Raw genomic sequence first — 23,223 nt, 5'->3', positions numbered from 1 at the left:
ATGCTTAAAATTATGTACAAATGTCTTTTTCAGAATATGTGTGAATAAAGTACCAGAAAACAAGCTACAAGCTGTTTGTGGCCTAAGATATGCAGTGAATTAATTTTTGTGCTGGCATATACTGTAATTAGAAATGGCTGTGTGCATCATGATTAAACCAGTAACTATGGTAACAAGTAAAGGGAAGGATGAGAGCAAAAGGAGAAAGCTTGAATAAATCAATGATGAGCCATTTTTTAAAAAATCTATTTATTTTAAAAGTCTGTTATAAACAAAACAATCTATAAACTGCAAATCGATTTTATTATAATTCCTTACCATTCACTGACAATGGATTAAAACATATTGTTTCTTAAATGCATACAGACACACACACACACAGTAGCAGACTGAGCAGATTTGAATTGTTATCACATTTAGGGAGCATGGAGTTCTTTAAAATTATGATCAAGGGAACTCTTATAATATATGCATGATTTCAAAAGGCTGCATGAAGAAAATGACAGAGCAGAAAATTTACGCAGGGAATTCAGTTTTTAGAATATTAGCCTTTTTGCCACAGAATTCAGCAAAACCACCTGTCTCGTTGTTGCACAAAGTAATGGGTTCTACTTACCAGGCAGCAAACATGAATAGATAAGCAACAATAACAACCAAAAAAAAAAAAAAGCAATACATTTCATATTAGTGCATTCTATGGGTCTTTTCCACTGCAGTCTTTAGCTGCAATTCTAGAAGCTTTCTACCTCAGACACCCCAATTGCATAGCCTTCGTGTATACCTCTTAGTCTCAACCCCATCAGGTCATATGAGAAATAATTAAAGTTATTTTAAACAAGAACATCAACGAAAACTAATTAAAGATTTGAAAAGTAAGCCTTTTGACTCTGAAGCCTACCTGTAGCACACAACTCATATACCGTCCTTTCCTGGTGAATGCTCCAGAATCTTACCCTCCTCTGCAATGCCCAAATTCTGAGCCCTATTTCTAGTCACCTAGCGCTTCTTCACAGAATGAAGCCCAACTGTACCATCTCTTCAATCTTCCTATCTCTGGATACGCAGATGCCGCACCTGCCTTTCCTGGTGAGTTTCCTCATTAACATTGCCTGCCCCTACTCTCTCTACACTCCCAAGCTTAGCTCTTTATATGTAGCACCATGCACTAGCCTTGCTTGCAAAGTTTTTCACAGCCTAGCTGGCTGGTACCATCTCCATAATCCCAAGCATGGTTCTCTGATTTTGTGGCTCCTGCACCGACCCAGTCTGAAGCAAGATAGAATCTCACACCAAACACACAACCAACTGAAGAATTCCATGTGTCCAGGTCATATCAGAAAAACACAAAGACTAAAAGAGACCAAGACATTATGTTCCCCTTCCCCAAATCCACTAGCCCAATAGAAATGGTGTTCAGGAGTGGGAGGGATGGCTCAGAGCTTAAGAGCACTGGCAGTTCTTCCAAAATTCCTGAGTTCAATTCCCACCAACCACAATGGTGGATCATAATCATCTATAATGAGATCTGCTGAGCTCTACTGTTGTGCAGGCATACATGCAAGCAGAATACAGTATTAATACATAAAAATTTTTAAAGAGAGAGAGATGGCGCTCAATGAGAATTGCCTATGATAAATCTCAGGATACAGAACTTAAGAGAACAATAATAAAAATCATCAAGGAGGTGAAGCGTCTTAAAGAAGACATAAACAAACACCTCAGTGATCTCAAAGAGGGGAATAAACTTCTGGGTGATGCCTAAAGTGGTTTTGTTTGTTTATAAGGAACTTTTAACACCTTCAGTGATAAGCATCAATTTAAAGTGAAAGCACTAAAAAAAAAAAAAAAAAGTCAAAACAATGTGACCAGGAAACAAGCACATGTCACTACCCTATGCCCTGACAAAATAGACTTCAAACTGCAATTAACCAGAAGACATAAAGAAAAACACTTCTAATCAAAGGAGCAGTTCACTAAGACAAAATTACTATCTTAAATATAAGCCAAGCTCTGGCACACCATTTTATGAAAAACATTTTGACTGGACCTCAGGACACAGATAGGCTCTAATTCTATAGTAGGTATTTTCAACAGACTAGTTTCTCCAATAAATGGGTCATCTGAACAAAAATATAAACAGGAAGATCAATTAAATGGCACTGTACATAAAATGAGTCTAACCAATATCTACAGAATGTTTTTCCCAACACTAAAAAATTATATTTTATTCAGCAGCCCATGTGAGCGTTTCTAAAATAGATTTTACACACACACACAATCATAATAAGTTTAGAATTTTTGAAATAATCTGTATTATATTACTGATACATAATAGTATTAAGTATAGTAAGCTTAAAATTAACAGACAACAAATTTCTAGGAATTACTTGAATTCATTCAAAGTAAATAATACATTACTGAATGATGAAGGGGTCAAAGAAGAAATATTTTTTAAAAAATCTTAGAATAAAGGAAAATGAAAATACAACTCAACAAAACCACAAGGACAAATTAAAAGCAGTTCTAAGATGGAAACTTACAACTCTAAGCACCTACATTAAAAAAAAATCAGAAACAGCTCAGTTGTGTAGTAATATCCTCACAGATTAAAGTATGGCATTCCGCTTGGAAGCTCTTTAAGACTCAGTATGTTAAAACGCAAAGTGAAACAACAGGATGTTCTAAGGAGAGGTGAAACCTTCCATCCTGTAGGGAAGGATGCTGTTGAATTCTCTGCGGTAAACAACTAAATAGCTGAAGAAAGTCACTGAAACTGATGAGGTTCACTAGGCCCCTCAGTCCTCAAGCACACTGCTGAGAGACACTTTCAGAGGAGCTCACCTGCCTAGAAGAGGCTCAAACCAGCTCGCGCTCTCTCTCTCTCTCTCTCTCTCTCTCTCTCTCTCTCTCTCTCTCTCTCTCTCTCTCTCTCTCTCTCTCTCACACACACACACACACACACACACACACACACACTACTTAACAATGCCACTCGAGAATTTGGAAAAACAAGCCAAATTCTTATATATTTTATGGGAAGAAATAAGAAAACTCAGGGCTGGGGGGTACGCTCACACCTGTAATTTCTGCACTTGGGAGGCAGAGACAGGCAGATCTCTGTAAATTCGAGGACAGCCTAGTCTAAAAGGGAATCCACCATGCCAACCAAGGCTACACAGAAAAACCCTGTCTCGGAAAACAAAACAAAAAAAAAAGAAAGAAAGAAAGAAAGAAAAGAAAGAAACCTCTCAGCAGAAATTAGAAACAAAGAAAAAACAAAAACTAAAAAACAAGTCAACAAACCTGAAAGCAGGTTCATTGATAAGATAAATAAGATCAACAGATTCCAATGTACCAGAAGAAAGAAGGATATGACCCAGATTGACAAAATTAGGTATAATTAGGGAAGAATTACAGCAGACATTAAAGAAAATCAGAACATTATAAAGGAACACTTTAAGAACTTCATTAGGTTAAAATTTTAAGAGAAATGGGAGAATTTCTAGATTCATCCAAACGAAAGTTAAACAAAGATGAGATCAACAACCTAAGCAAACCCATAACAAATAAGATTGAAATAGTAATTAAAAGCCTTTCAAATGAAAATGCCCAGATCAGATAGATTTCTACTAGATTTTCAAAGAACTACAAGAGAAGGAGAGAGAGGGGGGGGGGGGGCGGGGAGAGAGACAGAGACAGAGACAGAGACAGAGAGAGACAGAGACAGAGACAGAAGGGGCACTTCCAAATGCCCATGAATTCCATATTAATCTAATACCAAAACCAAGTAAAGACACAACATCAATAACAACAGAGGGAGGGAAGGAAGGAAAAGAATGAAAGAAAATAACAACAGCAGCAACAAAAGAAACTACAACCAAGGTTCCTGATATACCCAGATGCAAAACTTCTGAACAAAATTCTAACATAAAGAATACTGGTATATGTTTTATTGTGAACCAAGCCTAATGGCTGAGCCATCTCTCCAGCCCAAGAGGTCAAGGACACTAGGAAAACATAGTCCATGGAATCAACTAAGCAGAGCCCACGGGGTTCATAGAAACTGAATCTACAATCAGAGAGCCTATATGGGTCTGACTTAGGCCCTCTGAATTTATGTTATGGTTGTATAGTTCGGTGTTCTTGTGGAAGTGTCACACACAGGGGGAATAAGAGTGTCTCTGACTCTTTTACCTGCTCTTGGGACTCTTTTCCCCTACTTAGTTGCCTCATTCAGCCTTGATATGAGGGTTTGTACCTGTCTTATTATAACTTATTATGCTACATTTGGCTGATATCTTTTGGAGGCCTGCTCTTTTCTGAAAGGAATCAGAAATGAAGGAATGGATTTGGTGAGAGGAAAGGTTCCAGGATGGACTGGGAGGAGTGGAAGAAAGGAACCTTTGGAGGGGATGTACGGGGATGAGGCAAGACTTTAAAAAAAAAAAAATACAGGTATATATAAAAAGGATCATCTACCAATAATACTCTGTAGACATCTGTTAGGTCTATTTGATGTAATTTAGTTCCAACGTTTGTTTTTTTATTTCAAATACATATTAATTAAGGCAGAATTGTGTCACTTTTCATGTTCCTTTTCCTCCTCTGGGGCATAGCGAGGGCAAATGCAGAGGCTGGGAGATAAACATTGCCCAATCAGCGCACAGAACCGCAGGGGAGGGGAAGCTGGCAGAGGCTTCAAAATGACAGAGGACAGACAGCAGCAAGCCTGGTGGGCTCTGCAAGAGGAGTGGAGTTTTAAAAGTGCATCTAGCCCTTCAACAGATTTCTTGTTTCTTGAACCTGTTTCTTCCGAGGTGCCTTTAAGAAAAACCACAGTATACCTGGGAGGCTTGCTCTTGTCTGAAGGAAAATGGAGGAGTGGGTCCAAGGGAGAGTGGGGGTGTAAGTAGGTGATGGTGAGAGAGGGCTGGGAGAGTGGAGGAAGGGGAAACTCAATCTGCATATAATGCATGAGAGAAGAATAAATGAGCAAATAAAAGAAGGTGTCTGTGTGTGTGTGTGGGTGTGGGTGTGGGTGTGTGTGTGTGTGTGTATGAGAGAGAGAGAGAGAGAACCAAATATACTTACTCACGCAGAAGCCCTCCTCAGCTTCTTCAAAGGGAGCCAGGAAGAGAGACAACAGAGATTACTCTTGACTAGAAGCCGGATCAAGAAACCAGGGGAAATGAACAAGTCGTTGCCTATTAGAAATGTGCCTCAGGCAGGTGAGGAAGTGGGGAATATATGATTCCATTGTTCCTCCTGGGCCTCAGACATCCTAACCTCATCCTCACTGAAATCCCCTAGGTATGATAAAAGTAATAAGAATTATTCTAATTTTTTTGAAAACTGAGTGTCATAGTGTAACCTTAAACTGGATAGTCTCTGTATACCTAGCACTAGTGTCTCTCTATTTCAGGATATTTGTTGTTCTGTTCAGTTGTCTAATTTTCATCTGAGCAATAGAAACTTTCCATGTGATTTCCACAGCAACCACTAGAGGGAAAACGGCTACTGAGGAAAGTAATTTTAAAATGTTTACTTGTTTCATAAGCCTTAAAATCTCAAAAAACAGCGATGTGTTGAAAATGAGCAACTGTGAAAAGTATACCAGGAATCGACATGCATTTTCAAAGTATTGCCAGTAAGGATTAGCATTTGTGCTAAAATATATATTCTGCAAAGGCTTTCATGCTCATTCCCTCATTTGTTTTGGTTTGCAAAATGCACGACTAGTATAGCAGGCCTTATCACGCCATCATAATATTAAGCATTCATGTAAAATATACCATATTCATGTAAAATATAAACTGTTTAACCAGACACCTAACAGCTTCATTGTTCAATATGAAAACTGAGGGGTGAGTAATTTTTTTCTTAAGTGCACTGTATTTTATATTTAACAAAATTTTATTTTCTCTTGTTTTGTTTGTCCGTTTTTATGTCTTTTTAAGAAAAAAAAATGAAAACCATTGGCTGGGTTTCTCATCATGTTGTATATTTCTCTCAAAATCCTTGGCACCTAATACACATTGGGGTAACTGCCGAGTGTATGAATGGATTAGTATGTAAAAAGGAAGGATGCAGCTCTGCTCTTTTGCCAACACAGAAGAAAGACCTGTGATGGGGACACAGACTTCCCAACTGCACCGGGGGTGCCTGGAGCAATTACTTGTAGTTTATAAGACCTATGAAGAAGGGTTGTCCTTTGGGATTCCTCCTCAAATAACATGGTGTCTTCATGCTGTAAACTAAATGCTTGTGCAGCCCATCACTCACTTGTTGAAATTATACTGCCCATTGTGACAATAGAAGCTGCTGGGACTTCGGGATGTATATAATTAAACTGAGAACACGATGTGTGGTCATGATGGGTTAGGTTATCTCTTGCAAAGACACCAGCAAACTTGTTTTGTTGTGCCTGCCGTGAGAAGACAACCATCTGGAAGAGGAGAGTCACTGAAAGCCAGCCTAGTCCACAGAACTCTGGGAATTGGGTGTCTGCTGTTTAAGCCACTTAAGGCCACCTAGACTGTGGGTGAAATTAGCTATAAATACTTTCAGGTGTTAACTTCCTCAGCCTAATGAGGCTTTTCTCTTGTTCTGCCAACAAAGCTGAATTTGGTGGCATAATGCTAGGAATGTCGGTGTGGAAATCTCTTCCCCACAACTGAGCCCCTTTCTATGCAACTAAGGAATCAGGCAGCAGGGCCTAAAATGAGAAACTAACTCAAAGTCCTACATGAACTTAACATACCTTAACAGATCTTCTAAACAAATGTTCAGTAAAAGCAGTAATCAGTGGATAATATGATTACAAAGAATTTTCTTTCTTTCTTTTCTTTTCTTTCTTTTTTTTTTTTTTTTTTTTCTTTTTTTTATTTTTTCTTGTTTATAGTAAGGAAATTAGAGTTTGTTTGGTTTTTTTAATTAAGAGTCAAGGTATATAAATTTTTCACATCTCACCTTATAATGTCATTTAAGTATGTTTGGCAAACATCTTGTATAAACATAGCTGTTTATCTTCAATTTGGAAAACGCATTCATTAAGAGCTTTTAGGCCAAGTGGTACCTAGCACTCCCTGTCTCTTCTTATCAAGACCTGACCTCAGAAAGAAATTCCTTGGAACCAATAGGGAAATGAGGGCGCAGCTGCTAACGGCTTCTCCTAGAATCCATCTCTATTTCATGTTAAATGCAGAAGGAAGGTGAACAGTATCTTCCTTCCCTGTCTCTGCATTCAGCACATTCCTGGAAGCATTGGTACTGTACACAGCATGCTTTAAAATCCTGATTGCCTGCATTAAGATAGGTGGATGAAATAAAAACTAAAAGACTTTCACGGGAGTGTCATAAGACATGTATCTACTTGCTTTTACAAATCACTTCATGAAATAAGAATTCTTAGTATTAAAACAACATATAAGCATCAAAATGACAAATTACTTAGTTAAGAAAAAAAGGTAAAATATCACTGAGAATATAAAAGTTTATGATTAAGAAATGCAATTCATTTTATAATAAAAACTATGGTGTGGGATTCAATATGTTGTAACAACTATATCAACATATTTGCTTTCTATAGTATCTTAATATTTTATAAATACATGTACGTAGTTATACTATAAGAAAAATAATAAAATCATATTTGTTGAAAGTCTGGATATTCCAATTAAATATAATAATTTTTTATTTTTAAAGATTTATACTCTTTTAATGAGTTTATAAAAGCTAAAATAAATTACAAGAGCCCTTGACTATTAAGAAAAAAATTATAAGCATGTAACAATATGTCCTATAAAAGAAATAATTTTTCAGTATTAATACAAACATCTAACACTTTATTATTTTATGTGATTTTTAGCAAGGAAACTGAATGGGAAAAAAAAGCAAATCAATTATTGTTCTCTAAATACAGAACTAATGATGGAGATCAAACCTTACAAATACGTAGTGATGTTCATACCTTGAGCTCCTAATGAGACAGGAAAAGAATGGAGTGGGGAGATTGGGAGGGAAATGACCCTTTGCTGAAATGCACCTTCACTCTTGTAATTAACCAACTAACTTCTTGAAGCACCAATGTCCTTAACTAGAAAGGGACAGACACCACCGTCCTAGTTTGAATGATTTTTTTAACGATGAATAGTTATTATTGAAAACACCTAAAATATACACAGAGAATCAGTATAAACTGATCACAAATATGAATTAATTATAGCTATTTTCTAGAGGAGGAAAAAACCATCCTTCTATAAATCAAGGGTTATCTGAGACAAATTAGTAAAATACTTTTTACGCATAAGAGTTCAATCCTTGGAACTAACAAATCATGAAAGCAGTTCATTAAGTCAAAGGGAATATAATGCTTAAGAAGCTATGAGGATGTTTGTTTCTGAATATTTAATACAAGGTTAGATGACAGGAATCCAAGCACAAGCAATCTGAAAGCCTAATGGATTACCACAGAGAATTTTAGTGTAAGGCAATGGATGCCCCCTAAGGAATTGAGTAGAAGAGACAGTCAATTATTTCCCTAGCTTTACATTGTCACAAGGAGCTGAGGCTACACAGTAGCCTCTGCTTTTTCAGTGGGAGAGTAGTTCCAAGAAAATAAAAAATAAAAAAAAGTCTGCAATCCAAGTAACAGGTAACTAGAAACATTAGGAAGTATTAATCATTTCACACATTCCACAGATATTTTTCTTTCGTGCAAATATTTGTATAAGTAGCTTCCCAGCAAGCATGGATTAAATAAAGAACTAGCAGGGTGTGGGAACTGTCAGTTATAATCCCAGTACATGAGATGCTACAGCAGGAGGGTTTTCATGAGTTTGTGGTTACCCTGTTCTGTATGGCAAGTACAAATCTAGCTTCAGCTATGGAGAAAGGAGAAAAGGGAATAAATAACACTAAGGCTATTTGAAAAAGCCATAAGTAATTATATTATTTAATATTTACCTAAAATTACATACAATGCATATAAGTATATAATTATACATATGTGTAATCTATGCCACTTGGAGTGATTATGTTTCCCCCAAGATCTATAGACTCTTACAAAAACTGTACTATTAGGCAAAAGAAACTTTTTTCTTTTTCAAATTGCTGGTGAGGGGAGTCCAAGAAACCCACAAGCAATATGGGCTATTTGTTTTCCTTGGTTGCCTCCCAGAAGTTGAACGTGAGTCACTGCTGCTGAAGCCACCATGCACCCTGGACACAGGAGTTGGGGGGGATCTAACTGGATCTCACCTAAGAGTCTCCAAGCCTCCTCCATGAGCACTACCTTCTATAGTGCTGGGGGGTGCTATGCAAGCTGCAAAGGGAGGGAAGCAATCAACAGTCCAACCCAGCTGGAATGCACCTGACCCACAACAACAACTAGAGCTGAAAGATAACCCGACACTGCAATGGCACTCGTACCGTGATGGGTAACCTCCTACAGCACCCGCTCCCGACCCGTCCCCCTTCAGATCTACACATCTTTTGTTTCACATTAGAAAGCAAGCTTCTAAAGGATAATAATAAAATAAAAGCAGTTAAATAAAAATAAACACATTGGAATCAGAAAAAAATAAACAAACAGAAGGAAAGAAGCCAAAGAAAACCTTGTCTAACAGATTTAGATGCAGGGATCCACTCATTCACTCTTAGGAATCCCATAAAACACAGAACTGGAAGCCATATGTGCAAAGGACCTGTATGGTAAAAAATAAAATAATACATATTTTTTTTAAATACTTTTAAAAAGAAGTAGCAACACAACATCATCTCTCATCACGTAGGTCATCAACACGTAGCTCTCATCTCTCAAAGAAACTTCCCTTTGTAGCATCTGGACCATTACAGGAAAACACAAATGGTTTAAAATGCACAGAACAACTGACCTTGGAATAGCTCACCTCCAAATGATACAGCTACAACACAACCTAGCACACAAGGTTCAGGGAACATCGTGAAAGAAGGGGTAGAAAAACTAGAAGAGCCAGAGGGCCAGAAAGTTGGTTTTGCGATTCGAGTGTCCTAAAAAACGATACAGGAGCTTCACACATGATGCCATAACAATATGGCTGCCAAAACAAGAATGGAGGAAATACTACCGTGCTAACAGGTCAGGAGAAATTTCATACAGGCCAGCCATAGACAAAGAATTAAGCAATTATGGACTGCAAGAGCAAGACTGAGAGAAACATTCCTCCCTAAGGATGAGCTTCTTAATTGGTTATCCAATACCAAGTAGTCAGTCCTGAAAACGTATACATACAAGCAATGTTAAAAGGACTCAACAGGTTTACTTTTATACTTAAGCACATGTGATTGTGTGTGTGTGTGTGTGTGTGTGTGTGTGTGTGTGTGTGTGTGTGTGTGTGTAACAATGATAATTAAAGAAAAAGAGGACATGAATTTGAGAGGGAATGGGAGGGGTCATGAGAACAGATGGAAGGAGGAGAGGAAATTATAGTTTAATGAAAATAAATTACAAATGAAAAATAAATAAATAAACAGCGAATGGAGAGATAGATCAGCAGTTAAAAGCACTACTTGTTCTTTCTCAGGACCTGTGTTCAATTCCCAACACCCACATGGTGTCTCACAACTGCCTATAACTCCACTGGCCTCTCCTGACTTCTATGGGTAGCAGGCACACAGTGGGACATAGATACCCAAGCAAGGAAAACATGCACATACTCAAAATAAAATTTTTTAATTAAGGGGTTAGAGAGACGGCTCAGTAGTTTAAAAGCACAGACTGCTCTTCCAGAACTCATGAGTTCAATTCCCAGCAACCACATGGTGGCTCACAACCATCTATATTGTGATCTGATGCCCTCTTCTGGCCTGCAGGTATACATGCAGGCAGAGTAATGTATACATAATAATAAATAAATTAAAAAACTTAATTAGTAATAAATAAATATAAATAATCCATAAATATAAATAAGTTCATATCTATATCATATGATGGACAAGGGGCTGAAGAGATGGCTCAGAGGTTAAGAATACTAGCTGCTCTTTCAGAGGACCCAGGTTCAGTTCTCATCACCCACTCAGCTGCTTTCAGTCACCTGTAACTCCAGTCCCAGAGGATCAAATGCATAATGGACAAAGTGGAAATAAATCACCTTGTTATGAGACTTACATAACAGAATGATTCTGTTTCTTCTCTCAAAAACAGAGCAAGCTCATTAAATATCTATACTCCTAAATTGTATAAAATAAAAACACTACCAAAAGTAGACACATTTCTTCTGCATTAAAACAGTCCCAGGATGCTAGTTTGGCAGGGAAAAGCCTATAGCTATACTCTGTTGGAATTTGTGACAATTTCCCACAGAGAAACATTCTCAAGAAACAGTAATCTGTGCAATAGATGAAAATGGCTCAAGAAAAATCACTTCCAGAAACCCGGTTTAGATCTATTTTAAGATATGTAGCATGAAGGGTTAAGAAGTATAAAGCCAATTGGCTGCAAAGCCCATTGGTTTATGGCGGATATTTCCCTCATTATGCTTGGTTGATAGCATATCTTTGCTTTCTTTACTATGATGCACTGTATAGCTCAAGCCCAATGGGATACATGGACGATTTATGCTGTGTATTCAAATTACCACAGTGACTGTTAAAATAGAGTTAGGATGCTAACCGGGTTGTCTTTCAAACATCATTTAACAGTCATCATAAACGCTGGCAACCAGGATCATTTGATGATATAAATTCGCCTAATGAATTTTCTTAGATCATTCTTCTCTTAGTCAGATACACGTGACTTTTCCAAAAGAGAGGTGTCTAGGACGGCCGTATCTAATCAGACAGACAGTCACATGGAGCATTTAAATTTGTAACAATTAAAGTAGAATAATTTCTAACGCATTCTCCTGGTTCCACCACCTACCTTTGAAGTGTTCAATGCCTACTTTAGGCCCAGGCTCTGATAACTTTCTCAGCTCACAAAGTTCCACTGGCTGCACTGTTCTAGTGGTTATATACATTGTCCATGTAGCTGAGTCACCACACTGGGAACCGTACCTCAAACACTCCATAATTGTAAGAACATAAACAGTTTTCTTCATCTCATAAAGCAAGGGCAGTGGAACAAAAACCAAATGCAATTAAAATGTATAAGGAGTGTGCAGGCTAACAACTAGCAATCAGTAAAGCCTAACTAAGTTTGACTGGTTACTGCTTTTACTAGAAGCAGCAATTAAAGCCCTGGGAAACCCTAAAGATTATTAAATCTTTAGGAAGAGTAAGGGACATTGTTTGTCTTCCTTCAAGTCAAGAAAAAAAAAATGCTCATAGGGTATCAAGTCTCTCCTTGGAAACCTGCTGTCCTTCCTCTGAGTGCCACCAGGTCTCCCCCTCCAGGGGACATGGTCAAATGTGAGGCACCAGAGTACGTGAGAAAGTCATATCCCACTTTCCACTCAACTGTGGAGAATGTTCTGACCGTTGGCTAGAACTGGGTAGGGGTTTAAAGTTTACCGCCTGTATTGTCCTTGGCTGGTGCCTTAGTTTGAGCAGGACCCCTGGGCCCAAATCAGCCTATCATAATGTTCTACTTGTAGGTTTCTAGGACCCTCTGGATCCTTCTACTTTGTTTTCTCCCATGCTTCTCTCATTTAGAGTCCCAATAGGTAATCCCCCTCAGGAACAGTCATAGGGGAGGGGAATAATGGGAAAATGGGAGGGAGGGAAGAATGGGAGGATACAAGGGATGGGATAAACATTGAGATGTAACAAGAATAAATTAATAAAAAGAAAATTTTAAAAAAAACAATAAAAAAAGAAAAAAATGGTGCTATCCTTCTATCTTCTGAGGCCATTGTCATTCCATAAAATAGTTTAAAAAAATAAAAAACTTTCATGGTCCAACCATCTTCCTATTACTGTTACTCATATCCCTCTGTTTCCCTAAGACTTAAAAGAATTTGAACTCAAGTTTTTTTTTTTTTTTTTTTTTTTTTTTTTTGCTTTACTAGGAAAAGAGCAGCACATTCCTGGCTTTCTGACAGCAGATAGCAGAAGATTGTCGTATCTAAGAAAACAGAGATAAAGACTGAAGTTGATTAGTGCTGAGAAACTGCTTTCGAAATTAAGGAGACCTGAAAGTGTTTGAGTGAAGAGGTGCTGAATACACTCAGCACCCTGCATTGGAGCATCTGGAAAGAAGTCCGCAACCTTTCTTAGGAAAGCACCTGAGAGGTAAAGATAAATCACTCTTTGTTCCAAAAGACAATGCCCGGAAGTTAAATGAATACCTTGGATGTTAGCTTTCAGCATGACTAGACAAAGCCTACTTGTGACATCTGTAGTTTTCAAACAAAAGCTGGGATTGACCCTTCCACTTTTACCAATCAGATGAAAACCATTACTCTTCCTGGAGGCCATAGGAGGAAGGAAAAAAAACATTTAGCTCATTTGAAGAAGTAGCTGATTTCACCGGCTTATGTCCTCTGTTTTTCTCAAACCATTCCATGAAAATAGAGAACATACTTCAAAAATTATAAATGATAACCTTATGGAACCAAAAGACCAAGCTTCAAATCCCAACTGCACTGCTAACTAGCTCTTAACTTGAAATAGAAGGAGTAACAATAAAAACAGTAAAATCTTACAATTTTAAAAAATGTTTAAGTAAATGAATGTCAAGAAATAAACATACCTCAATACATATACTCAAATGAAAAGTTAGTTGTGATGTTTTGGTCAACACAAAGAAAACATAAAATCTTCTAAGCCTATTTTATTTTTAAATTTCCAATTTAAAAGAAAAACTGTATTAAATATGTAACCTACTTCTGGTTTGCATCATTATTTAAGCATCTGGTCCTGCTCTTAACCAGAAATAAGGAAGTACTTTGTACCAAGCAATTATTAAGATGTGGACTGTTAAACCCTGCAAGTTGGTAACAACAACAACAAAAATGCTTAGTCAAAGAGAAAACACTGAAGAGCCTGTTTCCATTAACATGATGAGGGACCTACCATACCCAGAAGTCCACTCTTTAGTGTGAGGCTTCCTAGGAGCTTAGATGGACCCACACAGGTATGCTATATCGAAGGGTCTTTATGATACTTGTCAACAATTCTTAAACATTTCTAGTTTTGGAAGAATTAGTAGAGAAATTTCTTTCTAATATACCAGGAAGACACACATACTGGCTTGTGTTAGTCTTATGGGAACTGGGTCTTCATTTTCTGATTGAGTGTTATGAAAACCAGATATCATTTATAATCTGATGAAAATAAATACAGAACTTGATATACAGTCTGCTTAAGAATTTTACCTTATTGCTCTGATTTTTCTTTTACTCAAATTTCTGACATTTTAAGAACCTTAGCTTTGTATATGTCTGCTCATATTTTAGGGTTTATGTATACATACATTCTAAACTTTTATCATGATGTAATTAACACTAATTTGCCATAATTATGTTCTGCCCAATTCTATTTGTTGACCACATACAAATATTTAATTACTTAGGCACAAACTTAATGAAGTAGCTAATCAGCTGAGGTTAACTTTGAGGTTTTCAGATGGTTAAACTCAGCTGACAGTACATAAGAAACTGCAGGAGTCTTCTTTCCAATGAGAAGTGTTCAGTGTTCATTTCAACTGAATACCATGTTCCTTAAAAACTGCTAAGTAATTTTAATCCAAACTGTATCTCAAGAAAGGCAAAACACATGTTTATTGGGAAAGGGGTAAAGAGGGACCACTTCATAGAAGGAACAATGTGATTCTATTTTTTATTCCCTAACATTAACATCAAAATGAAATAAATCATATAGTCTCTTGTATGTGTTAAGGGATTCAGTTCGCAATACTTTTAGTGGGGAGAATACACAGAAATTACAATACCTTCTATCCATTTTCGCTCTTGGTATAAAAAAAAATAGATAAAGCTAATGAAATACAGATAATCCTTAGAGTAGCTCTGATTCACTCATTATTAAGGTTAACCCAAACATATTTAACAAATTTAACCTATCAAACATCATAGCTCAGTCACCTGCAATACATCACTAAATCTGACAGCACAGCTGTCTGGCCAAGAATATCAGTTTGTTTTTTGTTTTGTTTTGTTTTGTTTTGTTTTTAGAAAAAAAAAATCAATGTTCAAAGTATGGTTTCTACTAAATTCACTATTTTCAACCCATCATAAAGCTTAAAAAAAAAAAGTAGGCTATCTGTATATGTCCAATTAGTTACCTAACGTAAATGAAAGGGAAAGGGAAAGAACTATTCTCTGGCAGAAAAAGTTAAATAATAACTAGTGTTGCAGAGTGTGTTGGCTGTTGAAGCTTCTGGAATTGGGACCTTAAGCTCTAAAGGGGGCTGGGCAAGCAAGATACAGTGCATGACTCACATTTTACCCATCACATTGTGATCCCTTCTGTTACAATCTATATCCTTCACTTACCCTACATACTGGTCAAAAATCTTGTACTTTTTACTAAGCTTCATGCTAAGAAATATATGGTGGAAGTCGGGCGGTGGTGCATGCCTTTAATCCCAGCACTCGGGAGGCAGAGGCAGGCAGATTGCTGTGAGTTTGAGGACAGCCTGGTCTACAAAGTGAGTCCAGGATAGCCAAGGCTACACAGAGAAGCCTCGCCTCAAAAGCAGAAAGAAAGAAAGAAAGAAAGAAAGAAAGAAAGAAAGAAAGAAAGAAAGAAAGAAAGGAAGGAAGAAGGAAGGAAGGAAATATAGAGTGGGGATTCTTGATCTAAAGGAAATTCACAGCCAAATGTCCAGTTGTATCTGTGCACTTGGCTTTCTGTAAAGACATTGAAGGTGTTCAGAGCAAGCATTGAATTCCTCATGTATAGCCAACCTAAGAACCATTTGAAAATCCGAAAGACTTTGAAAACAAAGTAGAGAAAGAATGATTCAGAAGGAACATGGAGGCTGAGCAACAGCAAGCATTCTGAATCACGCAGGAGAAGACACTGAAGTTGAGTGGCCATGGCGAATCCGATAAATCAATTCTTGTCATGTCGTTTGTATTAGACACCCTGGTCAAATTCAACCATTTGTTGAACACATTAGAACTCACAGAAATTGTTCCCTGCGAAAAGGAGGAAAGACAAACAGACACTTTTACAGATTTCTTCAGGACTTGAAAACTCTAAGAGATGTAGGAAAGTATGTATGCACGCATATATGTTTTGTGTACAAGATGAAAGATCAGAAGAAAATCAAAAATGGTGACAGGTACACCATAGACCCGGGACCCAAAGGTCCTTTTATAAAGAAGCTTTAAAAGACAAGAGAGTAGATAATTACACATACAATAGAATGTGCTGGGAGACAAAACAAACTGGAGGCAAAGACAGCTCAAAGGAAGTTGTTTTTAACAACGAAGGTTTAAGATGAAAGTATGAATTACAGCTGTGTATATGGAGAGATGATGAAACTTGCACATTCAAGTAGCTAAGTTATATAACTGACGAATGAAACCGTAGGCTCTGTTGTTTTAGAAGACGAATGACTCTGTACTATATTGCTTGTTCAGTGAGGCACAATGCTGAGGAGTACAAATAAATGCCACTTTTACGGGAAAAGTCAACAATAGATTGCTGACGGAGAGCTACATGCTTCCTCTGGCAAGTGAGATGGCTCAATGACACAGTTCCTCTGGTGTCTGATGTCTGAAGGAAAGACATGAGCAAATGCAATTCCACTAATTTCTCTTTTTGCTGATTCTCATGGATGGTGATATAAATATTAAAACTATTTTAATTGTTATGTCTTAAAGAATAGGAAAAGTAATAAATACAAGAGTATGAAAATATCTCTCTAGCAACTTCCGAATGCAAACTCTGCATCTTGGATAAGGACAAATAAGGCCGAGCACACAGCTCTGAGCATGCCAATAACCCAGAATAGTTAATGCTGTAGAACACCTGACAACTTTGCACCCACTAACACTGAAACTGTCACCAAAGTCTGTTTGTGGGCAAATTTCTCTGTAATATCACATTAGTAACTTGGTAGAAAGGTTGATCACACATCAGTAAGTGAAATAGGCAGTGTGTGAAATAATAGAAGCGTTCGCTAGGTCTTTTCTATAATTATGTATCTGAAGCACATAAGGCACTTGCCTAGCATGTGCAAAGCCATGGGTTGAGTCCTTAATACTGTAAAATGAGTAAGTAATAAGCACTGTAAATATTATAAAATAGGTCCAAAAATGACCAACATGAGGATGAAATGTTTTATAAAGTTTCTAAAGTGCAAGGTGAATCAAAATAACAGCTTTGAAGGGTGAAGAGTTGGCTCAGTGGTGAAGAGTGTGTACCTCAGATCATGCAGAAGATGAAGCCTTGGTCCCCGCTACCCACACTAGACAATTCAGAGTTGCCTCCAATTCCACTTACAGGAGATATGATGGCCTCTTCTGGCCGCCATGAGCCTGGCACTCACCTGCCCCAAACCACACTCTCCACACACATAGACATATGGTTAAAAGTTCAAAAATTAAAACTAGTAATAGCTTTGAACACAGCATTAAAAAGACATGAATATAAAAATACCTCTAAACTTCTTGTCTGGGACAACCAAAAATATGTGAGAGAACACAACATTGATTCAAAACAAATTCCATATGTGAGTGGTCTTTTCTGCAATAGCCATAAGAATATTGAGATTAATATCAAAGACAATTCTTTTAAATTTGATACTGGAGAAAAATATAAACACTAAAAATTTTCTATGATGTTAAATAAATTTTCCAGATTTATAAAATATAAAGCAGTAGATTAAATGCTTTTGTTAACTCTTTTAAAAGACAAAGCAATTTATCTGCCATGTGTTGAAACCAGGAGTCATAAAAACAACCTAACATACATGTCTACACTTAGGGCATTAACGCAACTATAATCTTAGTTTGTCACCAGTGTTTTCATATTGTTTCAGAGTAAATGGAAATTGTAGAGCACTACGCAGTTTTTAATTTCTGGCAAAAGATTAGTTGGGCCAAAGAAAATACTTAAATGGCACATTTCACCTCAAAATTCTAAATGCTAACCAATAAGGGAAAAAAAAACAGGAAACAAGTTCCAAGTTTAGGAAACAGTTGTTCATTCAGAGGCAAGGTTTTTGTTCTACCATGTTGCATTAGGTTACAAACTATAATTTTATTTGAAATGTATTTTCAAAGCTACTGCCAGTGAAAGCCATAAAGCAATTTTCAAAATCTATTTTTAAATTTCTTTTTTCAGAGTCACATAGAATAAGTGGCCCAAAATGTAGTCTAAAGAGATATTACTCTTCCTTCAAACTTTGACCAGAAAGTAAACTTCCACAGATCATCGTGAATATACTAGCAGTCCATGACCACAGTCCAGGTCATATCTTGACATGAACTTCATGGTACCTGCCAACATCTGGAGATCCACTTTGCCAGGAGTCAATGCTCCCAAAGGGAGGCATGGTTTACAATGAAGGGATTATTTTTATTTTACATGACAATGGCAGTTTCTTGCTGGGGTCCTTACAAAAGGTATTCTAATTCCTTGTCAAACAGGAGAAGGAAGGTTTCTTGCTCTCATATGGAGACTAAATTTCACATGCCTACAAGTGTGATAAATCACTAAAGAGTGTAATTAGGGTCTGAATACATAATAAACTTGACTAGAATAACAACTTTTAAAATAAGAATCTTCTGTAATATAGTGTCAAAAACCACTTGCTAGTTGTTATGCAGATTAGGTGGAAGAAAATTCATTCCTTCTGTGTTCAAGAAATATGACTAGAATAAAAGCCAGAAGAAATAACTGAATGTTTTACTATAAGAAACGACAAATGTTTCAGCAGATATACATATGCTTACTCTGATATACAACACATAAATATAAAGCATATATTTAAAATATAAAATAGACTACGTTGATCAAAAGAAATGCTAAAAATAATGAGTGTATATAATGTTTAAAAGAAAGACATAAAGAACTGTAAAGAGTAACTTCTTTAAAGGAATTGGCATTTCTGTGATACGTTGATTTCATTTGCTGTATGTTACACATGTTCAGTAGTGGACCATATGGTACTTCTACATTTATTATATTTTAAGAAGAGCTTTGTTGTTTTTCATAATGGCTATACTATTTTGAATTTCTACAGTGCATTGAATTTCTCCTTTCTTCACAGCATTGCCAGGATTGCCTTTCTCAATAATGTATTCTAACCAGAATGAGATGATTTCATAGTTTGTTGTACAGAAAGTGAATAAGTAATGATGTTATATTGTATAATCCAAGATAGAGAAAACAAAGAATCTTGAGACTTCATTATTAAGAAATGACGAATGCTTGAGACTACAGGGAATTTCAATATCCTGAGTTGATTAATGCATATTGTACAGGTGTACTTAAAGATATATGATGAGTATCTTTTTTTAAATACTGTAAAGTTGAGGCAGGAAATCATACCATTTACTAGCGCTCCATATACTCATATTTTATAAGCAATGTTTTGGTCTTTATAATACACAGTTTAATATTCTGTGTCTGGCGGTTGCCTGCTTTTCAATCACTTCCTCCTGGAGAGGCTACCTTGCCAGGCCACAGGGGAAGACGATGTTCAGTCCTGATGCAACTTGATGTTCTGGAGGTGGGGAAAGGGGTGTGCCCCATTTTCTGATGAGGGGAGGATGGGAGACAAGGGGAAGAGGGATGGAGGGTAGAACTGAGAGGAGAGGGGGGAGGGGCCTACAATCGGGATGTAAAGTTAATTAATTCATGTATTCATTAATTTTTTGATAGTCACATGACAGCTTCACCATTCCCTATTTTAAATGTCAAAAAAATTGTGCTTGCAAACTGGGTGTGGTAGGTAGGTCACACCTTTAGTGCCAGCACTCAGGGAGGCATAGGCAAACAGATGTGCCTTCAAGGCCAGCCTGGTCTACAAAGACAGTCCAGGACAGCCAAGGCTACACAGGGAAACCCTGTCTCAAAAACAACAACAGCAACAAAAATGTGCTAGCTTTGGCAGCACAGATACTAAAATTGGAATAATACAGAGAAGATTATTGACATGCAAATTTGTGAAGCATTCCATATTTTTAGCTGGGCTGCCTTGTCTGGCCTCAGTGGAAGAAGATGCACTTAGCTCTGATGATACTTGAAGTGCCCTATTGGTTGCTGGCGAGGTAGGGGTTGCCTTTGGGTTCCCATTTTCTGAGAAGAGGAAGGAGAAGGAGGGAGGAGGGTGAGAGTGTGGGACCAGGAGAAGAGGATGGAGGAGGCTGTGATTGGGATATAAAGTGAATACATAAATAAATTTAATTTTAAAATTTACATGCTTGTCATTGAATAAACTATAATTTATCTAAAAATTATTTTCTATACTCACAAATGGAAAAATGCCTATATATTTGTTACATGCATCCAACTCAATAACTAATGCAATCAAAGAAAAATATGAGCATGTCATATTTTTTAAAACTCTATACCTCAGTTTGCTATAGATTTTTGCTAAAGAAATAGTCTTCCCCAGGAAAAAGACCAACTGGTCATTTAGTATCAAGTGATTAGCCCTTCAGATAATCAATAATAATACCTTATGCAGACGAAGCAGGATTCTATCATCTGTCATCTATCCTCTCTCTATCTATCTATCTCTATCTATCATCTATCTATCTATCCATCTATGAGAAGAGATGAAAGGCTATTAATTTAAGGGAAAGCAAGGATAAGGGGGTACATGGAAGGAGGAAAGGGAAAAGAGAAAATGGTATAATTATACTTTAATTTTTAGAAAATTAAAAACAGACTGAAAACCTTATATCTACAAACTTGATAAAATAAAACAATTCCTTAAAATGTGTCATCTACCAAAAAAAAAAAAAACAAAAACAAAAAACTCACATGTAAGGAAAACTTGATAATCTAAGTAGACCTATGTAGTGGACTGGATGTTTATATATTGTAAAAACTCATATGTTCAAAATCTAATTATAATGTTATACTATGGCATTATAGAAGACAGTTTACCAGATCCCATTAACTGAAGACACTCTTAACAAAAGTCTGGTAATTAGCTCCTTGGTGTTTATCAACAAGAATTAAAAAGCTATGTGCTTATAAAGACCTGTATGTGTATGTTTATAGCCTCCTATTTACATTTTTGGAAACCTGAAAGCAACAGAAATGTTCTCTGATAGATAACTGTATAAAGAAACAGTGTTATACAATGATAGTTTATACCAAAGTAGTAAAAAGTGACAGGAACCTCTAAATGCATATTTTATTTTTTAAAGATTTATTTGCTTATTTACTATGCATATAGTGCTTTGTCTGCATGTACATGTGCAGCCCAGAAGAGGGCATGAGACCACTTTTATAGGTGGTTGTGAGCCACCATGTGGTTGCTGGGAATTCAACTCAGAAACTCTGGAAGAGAAGACAGTGCTCTTAGCCTCTGAGCCATCTCTCCACCCCTTAAATGCATATTTTAAATTAAAATAGCCAATACTCTGTGCTGACAACTAGTTCTCATTCTACAAATCAATCACAAAACTATAGAGACATCATCAAATTCAGTGGTTCCAGAGTCATATATACATATGCATACATACATGCATACTTACATACATACATACATACATACATACATACATACATACATACATGTATATATAGTAGATGGGGACACGGGGCGTTTTGGAGGCAGGGAAACTATGTGACATGTTGCTATGTTGTTAGATAGGCACTTACACATTGTCATAATCTTCAGACTGAGCAATATAAAGAGCGGACCTTAATTGTAGATCTCTTTTTAGTAATAATGTATGAATAGTGTCTCATCAGTATCTCCAGAACACAGACTGAGGTAAAATGCGAGCAATGTTGGAAGTCAGAGTGCGGGGAGGGAGGATGCAGATGAAGCTCTTCACACTTTCTGTTCAGCTTCTCTGTGAATTAACAATGGAATTTGTCTTTAAATAAAAATGCCTATCATTTATTCCAATGATACAGAACAATGTTCAATGATATCTGATGAGGAATAATCAGTTAGCTTGAAAGAAAAGTTTTAAATTACTTTTGTTTTCAAGGCCAATTCCTCAATGGCTTTTAGGTATCGTTGTTCTTCAAAACACAATGATGCTAAAATGTTGCACTATGTATTTCCTTTTTAATTTTCCTTTTTCATAGAAGAAAAATTTTCCTACTTAAATGTATTTGGCAAATACTCTGGAAATCAAAATAAAGTGACCATGTGACCGTGCACTTTGTCACCTTACAATAAACATGTTTGTTTTCACAGGAAATTTTTTTTGGCACTTATGAACACGTACCAGATTTCTGTTTTATTGTAGAGAAGGAAACTGAGGGTTGAAGGTTACACTGTTGTACAGGGAGCGTATGAGCCAATTGGCAGTCAAACACCAACATTTCAGAGACACGGTGGTGAAAAAGTAAGGAATTTGTTACATGAAGAACAAATCACAGTAAACTATTACAAGAGACAGTGTGATACAGTTTTGTGTGTGTGTGTGTGTGTGGATCTCTGTGTGCGCACGTTCATTTGCAAATATTTATAAAATACAGAGCTATAAGGAATATACAGCAAAGGAGTTAGTTTAGTTCTTTCTCTTTTTTCTTTTCTCTATTTTTAAAAGGTTATTTCTAAAGGTCTGCTTCTCTTAAGTCAAAGGAGATCAAAGGGTCATATATAGGGTTTCAAAGTTTAGCACAATCCCAAGTGAAATTTTAGAAAAAAAGGAGAAGGCAACAGAAGAAAAGCCTTATCTTCAAAGCCACAAGAAACATCTTGTGTTTTAAAAAAAAAAAAAAAAAAAAAAAAAAAAAAAAAAAAGAAAAAGAAAAAGAAAAAACAGCAACACTCTTATGCCACTGTTCCCACCTAAATCAATAAGATGTTGGAAGAACTAATCTTCTGACTGATGTGACAGTCATGTCCCCATGCCCACCAAGTGTCAGCATCCCAGCCCCATCTTTCTAACTGAAGAACACAGCTGGCAGGACCCAAGCCAGTGTGATGTGAGATCCTGCGGAGGACCAGCACAGGACACTCCTGGGAATTCAGTCAAAGTTGCAAGTACAATGCAGCCTCAGTTCGCAATGTAAAGGATACAGACCCTGGGAAGGGTCCAGTTCCCAGGAAAGCCTGCTTGTCTGCAGGATCAAGCACTCAACTGCTTCGGACATTCTGCTCAGTGAGTCGTGTATTCTAACACAGCGCCT

At 36.8% G+C, this 23,223-nt stretch overlaps 1 protein-coding gene and 1 pseudogene across 2 annotated transcripts in view; one reads left to right on the top strand and one right to left on the bottom strand.

Moving 5' to 3' along the window:
* Positions 1-23,223, bottom strand: part of Gpm6a (glycoprotein M6A) — a 271,839-nt gene that overhangs the window by 223,782 nt on the left and 24,834 nt on the right. The window contains exon 1 of one of the 2 annotated variants that reach the window (XM_051169673.1): positions 13,266-13,302. The exons of the other annotated variant lie outside the window; for it this stretch is intronic. Coding sequence (XP_051025630.1) covers positions 13,266-13,287 — 22 coding nt within the window. The 5' untranslated portion in view covers positions 13,288-13,302. Of the gene's footprint in view, positions 1-13,265; positions 13,303-23,223 lie in introns of those variants that run through there. 2 annotated transcript variants of the gene reach the window in all.
* On the top strand, positions 19,993-20,080 carry LOC127210391 (uncharacterized; annotated as a pseudogene).

The sequence above is a fragment of the Acomys russatus genome, chromosome 27 (assembly GCF_903995435.1).
Source record: "Acomys russatus chromosome 27, mAcoRus1.1, whole genome shotgun sequence".
NCBI lineage: Eukaryota > Metazoa > Chordata > Mammalia > Rodentia > Muridae > Acomys > Acomys russatus.
This window is presented reverse-complemented; position numbering and strand designations above follow the sequence as displayed.